At 46.6% G+C, this 11745-nt stretch overlaps 1 protein-coding gene across 1 annotated transcript; it reads left to right on the top strand.

The window, feature by feature from the left end:
- Positions 1-451: 451 nt before the first annotated feature.
- On the top strand, positions 452-1815 carry LOC119443795 (uncharacterized). Its single transcript, XM_037708464.2, has one exon. It carries the CDS (start codon positions 469-471, stop codon positions 1492-1494), a length of 1026 nt encoding a protein of 341 aa, XP_037564392.1. The 5' UTR covers positions 452-468; the 3' UTR covers positions 1495-1815.
- The last annotated feature ends 9930 nt before the right edge of the window (positions 1816-11745 follow it).

Raw genomic sequence — 11745 nt, 5'->3', positions numbered from 1 at the left:
CAGACCTGTTGTACGAGCGGAGCTCGACAGAGGGCTTGGATCTACTGTCCGCTGTCGCTGCTGAGCTTTGCACTGCAGTAAAATCTGTGGTAAGCTCCTGAAAATTTCGGAAACTGAAGTTGAATGTCCTGAAATTGTACAGCTAAATATGTTCTTCGCTCTTATACCATGCTCAGTTACGCCTCCCTGTGTAGCATAGGCAGCAAGTTAACAGTGTTGTACTCTTATTGCTCATTCCCTTCTCATGTTTTCAGTGCAGCACTTGATGCACAATATGTGACAGCATTTTTCTGGATCGGCTAGTTTGAAATGTTTGTTTATCATCGATAAAGTTTTGTGTTATGACTGATAAAAATGAGGCTGCCACTGTAACCCAACATGGATGTATTTATTCTTTCTTACTGCAATTTCACGCAGGAAACACAAACTGAAGAAAGAAGCGTGTCAAGCAAGAATTTCTCGGTGTTCATGTGCTTCATTAGTGAGTCAGGGACATCAACTCAAGTGACACATCTTGAGACATGCGACAACAGTGTGCAACACAAGCCAGAGGTCAGTAGCAGGCATAGTGGCTCTGACCACAGAACCAGCTACTTCTCCGGCTACGACAGCATCGCTAAATCTGCAAATGCATTGCAAGACCTGTGCAGTGTCAGCAAAGAAGTGTTTGCAATGCTTCTGAGCATGCTTCCACCTTCAGAACGAAAATGTGACGTCACTGCTGAGAATAGGCTTCTTTTGTTTCTTTTGAAGTTAAAGCTTGGAATCAGCTACTCATCACTGGCTATTCTCTTCTCGGTAAGCGAAACGTCGGCATCAAGGCATTTCAAGAGTGTTCTCAAAACGCTCGCGGTGGCCACTAAACAATGGATTTTTCGCCCCCCACCAAGAGTGATTCAGGCCACAATGCCAGACAGATTTAAGATGCATTATCCTAGCTGCACTATGATTATTGACTGCACAGAAATACGTACAGAGCAGCCACCAACTGTGCAACAAGAACGAGTCTTGTACTCAAATTACAAAGGCGCATATACGCTGAAGTTTTTAGTGGCTGTAACACCAGGAGGAATGATTTGTTTTTGTTCAAAAGCCTATGGTGATAGACTGTCTGATGCCCACATTACAGTTGATTCTGGTTTCCTCGATCTTGTTCAACCTGGGGATACAGTTCTTGCCGATAAGGGATTTCCAGGCATCCAGACAGTTTTAGGAAACCAGAATGCTGTTCTTGTTATGCCTCCATTTCTCCATGCCTCTCAGTTTACGCCAGAGGAGGTTAGGGACACTTACAATATCGCTCAAGTGCGGATACATGTCGAACGAATGATTCAGAGGATTAAAATATATAATGTCTTCAACAACAAAGTACCAACTGAGCTTATCCCATGCATGACGGATGTCTTTCATGTCTGCTGTGTGCTAGCAAACCTCCAGCTCCCAATAATTAAGCGCAAAGAACAACAACAGTCATTTGTCGTGTCTGCATCATGAACAATCGACTTTGCCTCACTCTGGATTACACAAAATGAAATGAATGAATGATGGGGGAGCATCAGTGCGCTAGGCACCATTTCGATAATAGGACTTGTCTTCGTCTAGGCTGGCCGGGGGTTTCGACAAGTGCTCTTGCCGAAACATTAGCTAGTGGACTGAGGCCTTCATAGCTTTCTTATTTTGCTCTGTGTTGCCAAGGATCTCATCTGCCATGGATACTCACTTTGCATTATTTGTTTGAGCTATTTGCATTTTATTGTTTCGAAATTGGACGTGGTCATTGAGAAACACCGTAATGGTGGGCTCCGGATTAGTTCTTATTTCATTGCGGTTCTTTACAGTGCACTGATATCGCAGAGCACACAGGCTATGACCAATTTTTGCACACTGTTGGTGCCATTTCCATGCAGCTTAGGTCATCTATGATGTTCCATTAACAAACTTCTGTCTCGTGTTGCATTGTGTCACTTACTTGAGCTTGAAATAGGTGAACCGAGCATGTTCTGGAGCGTTGAAAATAGATGTGTGATGCTGTACAGTGGAAAAAGAGCCTGTTTTTGTTTTTTGTGTGTATAAACTTAAGGGACTGGGTTGAGCTGTTTGATGTAGAGAAGAAAAAAAGGTACTGTACTGGGAACATTTGCGAGTTCTGCGTAGTCACCTGCCTTTACTTGTCAGTGAATTTTGTGTACATGTGACTTACTCTTATGTTTTCCACTTTTATATTATGCAATCCTGTTTTGCATGATATTTTTGGTATTTGATGTCATTGCCATTAGGCACTTACGTTTTGAAGTCTGTCCTATTGCCTCCGAATGCGATTGCATTTCAACCTGCTTTGGATGCGCTAGCTTTAGTTCAGAATAATAACTGTTCCAGCAAGCAGCAGCTTATTGTTTAGCTTCATCGTCGTCATCATCATCAGTCTATTTTTATGTCCACTGCAGGACGAAGGCCCTGTGACCTCCAATTACCCCTGTTTTGCGATAGCTGATTCCAACTTGTGCCTACAAATTTGATGACTTCATCAGGAAATTTGTTTAGCTTAATATTTGCGAAAAGCATGCCCTTCTAGTGCAGCTTCTCAAATGCTGCATTAACTTGCCAACTTATGTTTCTAGTGTGACTGCTTTCAGTGTTGTGCACACATAAAGCAGCAGAACTAGTGAACAAATGACATGTTAACTCTTAATTCTTTTTCTAAGATTGTCAATACCATATACCACTATGTACCTTTAGGATATAGGCATTTTCTTCGGTTGTGCAATAAAAGTGAGAAATGTGAAATGCTTTTTTTTTCATTGTGTTTTGCGCACGAAGTATAGTAGTACAAACAAATCTCAGTGAGCACATGCTTTATTTCGCTGCAGCTGCAGCAGGCAGAAGGTAAGTAAAATAAAATCTTTCAAGGGCTGGGATGCTCTCGTAAAGAAAGGTATCATCCCTACTGACTTCAATAATGACATTTTGCCTGCTGGAATATACAAAAAAGTAGCACTTTTGTACATTCAACAAGTACAGTAATATCTGTACTTGAGTGAAATATCTGTGCGTTGTCTTCAGTCTTCGGTTGCTGCCTGTTCCCTGGATGTAGTCTAGGATGCTCTCTCCCGAGCTGTCGAACATGTCTGCTTCTTTACACTTGTGGGGACACTTGATTTCCAAAAGGCATGTTTCCCCAGACAGGCAGAACATGCCATCAAGGCTGCCACACAGCCAAGGCTGATCCGGGTGTATGAGCAAACCCATCTGAAAAAGTTACAATTACCTCACTGCCAGGCACTACAAGCACTCAGTGATTGTCGTAGCTTGTCACAGGCATCCATAATGACCAATAATGCTAGTTTGTACAGTATCCCCTCCACAGTTTAGTGCAAGTTTCATCATATTAAAACATCTGTCCCCATGTTGAAGTTTATGCCGCCCAAAAGGGTAGTGCTTTAGTTTTTTTTTGGCTTTGAAGGTTTTGTCTCTCTCAAGTGTTCATTGTAGAGCACTGAACACCAGACTAAAGTTTGATCTCACCTCCACAACTTCAACACCTAGTTGACGCTCAAACTCCATTCGAGCGAGGGGTTCTGTACGGAGTCCTGTTGTTGAGGAAATAAAAAAAATAGCTTTAAACTTGGCATTGTACAATTAGAATACACATCACTAAAACAAGAATGAAAGAGGTCGACAACCATTTGCAACTACATGTACATGGTTTCTGTTCTGTGATTGTTTTTAAGTGCTGTGTATTCCACTAGGAAAACCTTGTACTTTATACACACCATAGGCCGTGGCCTCTGTAGAAAATGGCCTTGAGTTCAGGATGGCCCTGGCAACCTCCTCAGGGCTCCGTCGGGCATGGAGTATTGTGTGGCTAGTGGTACTGCTTATGCGAAACTTCTTTTCTTTGTGCCACCTAAATTAGAGTTAACATACCCAATATCAGAAGAATGAAGAGTACATGTAAAGAGCAACAATGTCCTCTGTCACTGATGTTTCCATACCTTAGACAGCTTGACTGGCCCATGGTGGCCACACATAGGTCTGACAGTGACTCACAGACAATATTTGTCTGATAAAACTCCTTCTGCTCTTGCGTCATGAGTTGTACGTAATCCTTTGCTGCTACACTTAGCTTCGGGTAGGTGCCTGATATCTGCAGCACATGCAAGGCGTTGCAAGGTGCTGGAAGCAGCTGGATAATTTTTTCGAGCTGTGAAACCCGCCTGGCTTCTTGTTCTGCTTCAATGCTGATTAAGTCTGCCTCACTCCTCGCCATCTCTTGCAGTGCTTCCGTAAATGGCGATACAATGCCCGGGAAGTGCTTCAATGCATAAAATGGGGACAGCTCTGCAGGCTGTTTGTTTCCTACAAAGGGGCTCTTGTAGTCTGGGAGCAAGAATGACAAAATTTATTGCATATTAAGCAATAGCTAATCAGTGTGCTTAGCACAGAACCACATAAAAAAGTGACAGCTATGAAGGTGATAGCCTGAGAAAAGATGCATTAACAGAGCACTATAGTGATAAGGATGACATGAGATAACAGATGTTTCATGCAATCAGTGCTGTAGTCAAAATTAGCAGCACACGTACTATAAGGTACGTTAACAGCGCAAGGCCACCAGAGGGGACAGAAGAGAGAAGAGAAGGCTGACGTACGTACTATGCACATACTATGCAACAGCAATACAACCAAATGCATCGTACTTCCAAACAATTCTTCAATGCTGGCCTTATCATTTAGCTGCGGCTTCCCTCGTGGCTTTCCCCATGCCTGTGGTGCACTTGTGCAGGACGCATGATCAAATTCATTCAAATAGAAAGCAACTGCAGCACAGTGCTTGCAGTTACCCAGGCTGCCGTAGCGGCACGTGCATTTGCCACTTTCGATTGTGCGGGGCTCAGTCGTCAGCTGCGAATCGGAATCAGAAGAACAGGCAGCTGAATCATAATGCGAGACCAAATAAAAACAAAGAAAAGTGAAGTCGGGGCCGTAACAAGCATTGAACGCCGGAAACAGTCGGCTAATGCATTTCTCGAGCCTTGTTATATCGCACATGCACAAAAGCATACTTAGGCGACATCGTTTTGTTTACTTACTTTGAGGTCCACTTGGTATACGTGCTTGCTTTGCTCCGACAGACATTTTGCAGAAATCTCAGACCCGTCAACCTCCCGGACACCGAACACATGGTTATTGTCCAGCAAGCGGCGTCCTTTCCGCACTAGCGATGGCCGAAAATACTCGTCGAGGCCGTGGACCGGCTTGAAACCGCAATGCAGAACCCGCGACATCGCGGGTAACTTGCGTCTCTCTCCGGGTGCTGCCGAGTGAAAACGTTCGCGAGCAAATGCAGTTGCGGTGCAACGTTGATAACAGTTCAAATGTCGCAAGCACAGTCGGAAGCAACCACGGAAAGTAGGGCTCGAAGGGCGCTGACACACGGTGGCAAAGTTTCGTTTCCCGGTGGAGCGCCTGCGTGATTGGGGACGCCTCCGTTGGTGGCGCGGATAGCAGCGCGCTGGTGGCGCCGCCCGACGATTGTAGGTTCCCTATGGGCTTTTTCACAGATGCCTCTAGCACCGCCGTCGGGGCCTCCCCGATGCAACGCGTGGGCCAAAACTGGTGCCCGTTGGCTTTTTTTTCGAAGGAACTTTCTAGCCCAAAAACACCCTCGTCTACAGGCATCGCCGATGAAACTTCCGCCCCTGCGGAGACAACATGGCCAGCCTACTACAGAGCACTCCTCGCCATCTACGAAGCGGTCCAACACTTTCACCATATTCTCGAGGCACAGCACTGCACCATCTACACCGACCACAAACCTATCACTTATACCTTCTCCCAATGACGCTAAAAATTTACAACGGTCCAGCAGAACCAACTGCACTTTATCGCCCAGTTTACCATCGACATCCAACACATCAGTGGAAAGGATAACGTGGTCGCCGACGCACTCTCACGAGTCTCTGCTGTCGAGCTGCCACCCGTTACGACTGAGACCCTCGCCAACGCTCAGAAAACGGACGCTGAACTCTAGCAGCTCCTCGAAAACGGCTCCTCTCTTAAACTTCAACAAGTCGCCATCCCTAGGTCGACGGACACTCTCTACTGCGACATATCCACCGGACGAGTGAGACCATATGTCGCATCGCCGCTGCGTTTTCAACCAGTTAGACAACCTCAGCCACCCCGGCATCCGCGCTTCTACACGCCTTGTGACTGACCGCTATGTTTGGCCCTCAATGCAACGGGACTGCCGCACCTGGGCACGCACGTGCATCCCATGTCAGTGCGCCAAAATCACCCGGCACATCACATCACCGCGCGGGGCATTCCGCCTGCCGTCGGAAGAGTTTCAACACGTCCACATCGACATCATTGCCCCCCTTCCACCGGTCGGGCCTTACCGCTACTGCCTCACCGCCATCGATCGGTACACTCGATGGCCCGAAGTATTGCCGCTCGAAAGGATTACCGCAAAAGACGTCGCCTCGGCCTTCTTCACCGGCTGGATTTCCCGCTTCGGCACTCAACGTCGCGTCACAACCGATAAACGACGGCAATTCGAGTCCCAACTCTTCAGGCTCCTCTGGCTTTCCACCGGGTTCGAGCGCTCACGGACTACCAGCTACCACCCCTGCGCCAACGGGATGATCGAGCGGTTTCACCGATAGGTCAAGGCAGCCATCACGTGCCACCCTAACTCAACGTGGCTCGAGGCTCTCCCAGCCGTCGCTCTTGGTCTGCGCGCCGCTTTCAAACCAGACATCGAGGCAACGCCCGCAGAACTCGTTTACGGGGAGCCGCTTCGCCTACCTGGGGAACTTCTCTCCGCTTCAACTTCCGACATCACCATCTCGGACCCTACAGACCTTGTCGCCCGGCTGCGCCGCACAATGGCCTCACTGGGCCCGTCTCCAGCAGCGCGTCACACCAAGCCGACCCCGTTCGTGTTCAAGGACTTGGCAACGTGCTTGCATGCCTTTCTCCGCAACGACACTGTACGTGCGCCGTTTCAACCACCTTACTCCGGACCCTATAATGTCATCCGCCGTGAGGACAAAACATTCACCCTTCAAATCAGCGGGAGGGACGTTCGCGTCTCTATCGACCGACCGAAGCCGTCATACATCCTCTCCGAGGAAACTACCAACTCCTGCGCGCCTCCCGTAAATCACCCACAACAGCCTACAACGCCTCAGCCCATGCCCTACATCACGCGCTTTGGGCGCCAGGCGCGCGTCCCCGATGCTCTTCAAACCTGAGGGCACCTCTCTGCGTTGGGGGGGGGGGGGGGGCACGGTACGGCGCCGCTTCTGCGCCTGCGCGCAGCGTCGACGCTACTAAACCGAGCGCCAGCGTGATAAGAACACTCTCACCCGACAGAAGACCTAAACTGTACGTGCTCCCCCAATCAGTTCAGTTCTATTACGTCTTTCGTGCGGACGCATTAAAGATATGTGTACCCACAAGATCATCCGATCTGTTGGTTCCGAGTAATGCTTTGAAGGGTGGGCCAAGGGGATTATGCGCAGAGGTAGCACATTCCTGAAGACATGTGGCTTCGGTGCAAGCGGCAATCTGAAAGACGGTACAGACAAGTTTGAGCCATGTGCTCATCGTGCCGCCGCAAGACCCATCTTATGCCTGATCGGAGGTGTTCGAATGTGCCGCCGTTCGCCAGCGTCATGTGCGCTTAGGAGGATATTTAGCGCAGGTTGACAAACGCGTCCTTTCAGGTAGTTGCGGCAGGCGGCCTGGCAGTCCGTGAGAACGTGAAACGACCGTCCCGTACGAAAATGTCAGATATGACGCTTATATGTTTTATATATGGCCATATTTGGACATGTAAGTGCCCAAATAAGGCCTTATACTGCCATATAAGGATCCATGTAAGGACTTATACTGCCATATAAGGGTCCAGATAAGGCCTTATACTGCCATATAAGGGTCCAGATAAGGCCTTATACTGCCATATAAGGGTCCAGATATGGCCTTATACTGCCTTATAAGGGTCCAGATATGGCCTTATACTGCCATATAATGGTCCAAACATGGCCTAATACTACCATATATGACTGTAAGTAAGCGCCTTATATTGCCATATAAGGATTTAAAAGTATACCTAAATTATAGTTGTAACCCCCCCCCCTCCCCCTCCACTCACGCGTCCAACCCCACCAGTTCAACGTGCACCTTCAGCGTTCTGTGCACATTGTCATTACCATTCAGGAGATGGCTTGAGGTCGAATTTTCCTGATTAACAAAAACACTCTATCATCTACTGTCTTCTATTTACTCATTCACTCTTAAATTACTTTGAGTAAAACGCTGAAGAAATAAACATTGTCATCATATTATAACTATAATTATTATAATTATTATTTATTATTATAATTATTTTATTATATTATAGTTATTAGGCATTTGACTTGCTGTTGGATTCCTCTGGCTAAAGCAAGATAATTAGATTTTATGTAAAGTGTTTGCTTCCTCCCCCCCTCCACACACAAAAATGTACCCCCCCCCCCCCCCTGGCAGAGATCCTGCATGGGTGCGCTACTGCCGTCTAGTATGGGTTATTGCACCGCACCTGCCGGACAGCATGGCCTTATTTACGAGATGTAGCTACTGCACGTAACAAATGCGATGCTTTGCACTGCAGCTATAGGCAAAGCATCTTGATCGAAATGAATGTGCTTGCACCGAGCAGGTAGTAACGAGTTGCAGTGAATTTTATCAAAGAAACACACACAATCAACTCATTGTTTTGCACGCTGGCTCACAACCACACCGGATGAATATGGCTACTTTGTGAGAGAGAACATGAACATATACTTTTGCAATCATATATACCGGCCTATGTAAAGCAGCCTGGGAATATTAACTCATGAGTTAGGAAAGCTGCTGCACGAATTCCTATTCGTTATATCAGCTACTGCAGAAGCACAAACAAAAAAGTTTGCAACATCAGTCAATCTAGATACTTTATTCAAGCCCCATTAAATGAAATACTGCCAAAAATTACACCAAGCTAAATTTTTGACACATTCAGTGAAATCCAAACCGAAACCAAACGTGGAATGGCCAATGCAATGTATCGCTTGGCAACACTGGTAAGCTTGCTGCGCCGGCAGCAGTCGCAGCACATGGCCGGCAGCTGTCAGATACCGAGGCATATTCATAGGCCTGTTTTCGTGTGTAATTTTCGTTCGTGCATCCGTGTTAACGCGATGTTCTCCGCGGTATGTGTGTTATTCGTGAACGCAATCGGAACGAGTCTTCATCAACGCAGTTTAACGCGACTGTAAGTAAAGGGAAGCAGCGGGCTCCTTCACCGGCGCGGCCCTCGACGATCGCTTTGTTTGTATGTGTCGCGCGCACGGTTCAACTTTTGATTACCGTGGTTGCGCGTTGTCGCAGTGCAGTGATGATTATATGCCAGTGCTCATCGTGAAACTGCACAAACCGCGTTACTGCTGATGGAGCTGCGACGTACGTACACGGCGCGCCCGAGAAGACCTTTTCTGAGGAGAACGCGTGCCTGGCGATTATCACTTGCAGTCGCAACTTTTACAAAGGTACGTACAATTCCCCCTCCCCTCTTGTTATGTGCTATTTGCATAATTTTGAAGCAGTGCGTGTTGCGATACCGCGTAAAGTATAAACCGCATTCACGCAATCTTGCGCGCGACAGCGACAAGCGACGCGATGGAGATGGCTGTCGCGTTCGCTCGTCGCCTACAAGTCGTACCGCATGCAAGCGACGTGACGAGCGACGACTTTGAGCGACGTCTCCCCGGTGTTGCCTTTATCAGGGCAGCAAATACTCGCCGAAACTGGCGTGACGCTTGCTTTATTAATTTAAGTTGATGTTTTTTAGGGTAAAGAGCAGCATAAATATTTCTAAAGGTCTTGCACTACGTTATTATCCTTGCACGTATCAAAATCTAGTCGTTTGCTCGTTCCGTGCGACAATCGGTAGTACTTGACTGATGTATATCTAGTTCCGGCTTCGCGCTATTGGCTAGTCGCTCATAGCACTTCCGGGCGACGAGCGACGTATTCTAGATTTCTAGAACCGAGCGATTGAGCGAAAAGACCAAGCGATTTGTTCGTCGCTCGAAGCTGTCGCTTGTCGCCGTCGCGCAAAAAATCGCGTGAATGCGGTTTGGGCTTAAAACACAAGCGGGCGAATCCGCTCCTTCAGTTTCGTCTACAGTCCCTATTACTGTTATGTTTGCCTTGGAGTTCGTGGCGTATGTACATCGGACCCTGTCAACCCAATTACAAGTACGATTGATCTACTAGCACAGAGGCTGACTGTCATATTAATTTGATTGAAGGTCTGCGTTATTCGATCGATCGTCCTTGTTTCGAGTCATGCTATGCTACACGCTATGAAATATCTTGTATTATTTTATGTGTTTGAATTCAGCATTGTAATTTTGGAGCTAGATGTAGCTATATCATTTGCATTTATTTCACTGTGGTGTGCGCGGCACCTCGTAATAGTCTTTGCAGAGACGCAGTGTACCTGGCTGGCTGCTAGGCGATTCGTCTAGCCGAATTTTAACCAACTTCTTTTATATTAGTGGGCTTTGTCATGCTGGTGGACCTCCAAATCACCGTGGTGACATTACTGAATGCAATTATTAATTATGAACTTTCGTTATTACTATTGGTGCTGCTGTTGCTGATGCCGCCAGCTAGAGAGCTGTCCAGCACAGCTTCCTTGTGAGTATTTTTAGGTGGCCTCAACTGTGCGGTACTTTCATATGAAAGGCTATACAAATGTTTACCAGCATAGCTGCGGCTGTTTGCATCATGAGATTTTTTCTTCTCTAGTGGATATAACTGCTATGCATAAAATTTGCCAACACTCATTCTTAGCAGTGAAGGAACTTTTACGCCGTTGCTTGCATTGAACTGTAAAATTACTACAACATTCCAAAAACGAGAGAGATTGTCACTGATAAAGTGTTAAATTGTTTTCACGTGATGTCGGCTGCATAGATGTGCAGAAATGAACTGATCTAGGGCAAAGTTCAAACGACAAGGAAAACGTTCTAATGCAGTGTCTTTTCTCAGTGAGCTAAGCAAATCGGATGTGCCAAACGAGCAAGGTGTACGAAGATTTAGCTGCCGAGAAAGTTGGAGCAGTCAATAGGGAGAACACAAATGGAGATCTTTTTCTCTCTGGGTGTATAGCTCACTGGAGTGCAGACTGATTTTCAATATGTATACTAGGCTCTCCGATTGGCCACCGCGGACTACCCAGGGCTGTCCAAGAAGCGTGTGCACCAATGCTTATCATTAGTACACAACACCTTGGTCAGTCTGGGACAGCTTATTGAAGAAACCGTGTTCACCTTGATTTGTTTTCTGTATTGACTGAAATTATAGCTATGTGATTTATTAAAAAAATAACTGACAAGTGCTCGTATCATAGAGATGCCGGCATGCGTGCAGGTTTTTTTATGTGGCGTATCCATCTGGTATAGATGAGTAAAACGCAAGATCCAGGAAGCTAGATTCATGGATATCTCAAGTTGTTCGGGACTTACATGGATGTGTTTATAGGCTAAATTATTATTTATCATCATCATCATTCTCTCATCGGGACTAAGAAATTGCACGAACTCTTACCAGTAGATTATTATCAAGCATGTTCGTGTGCATTGGCTCCACTTTGATACCAGCCAACATTTTTCTGGTTTTGCAGCAAATATTTTGTGGCATGGTCATTGT

This window comes from Dermacentor silvarum, chromosome 3 (assembly GCF_013339745.2).
Source record: "Dermacentor silvarum isolate Dsil-2018 chromosome 3, BIME_Dsil_1.4, whole genome shotgun sequence".
Taxonomy (NCBI): Eukaryota; Metazoa; Arthropoda; class Arachnida; order Ixodida; family Ixodidae; genus Dermacentor; species Dermacentor silvarum.
Note: the sequence above shows the minus strand (reverse complement) of the source record. Positions and strands in the feature narration are given on the sequence as shown.

What these genes read in the sequence shown, in the direction of transcription:
- LOC119443795 (XM_037708464.2), top strand. Translation starts at nt 469, where the DNA reads ATGTGCTTCATTAGTGAGTCAGGGACATCAACTCAAGTGACACATCTT.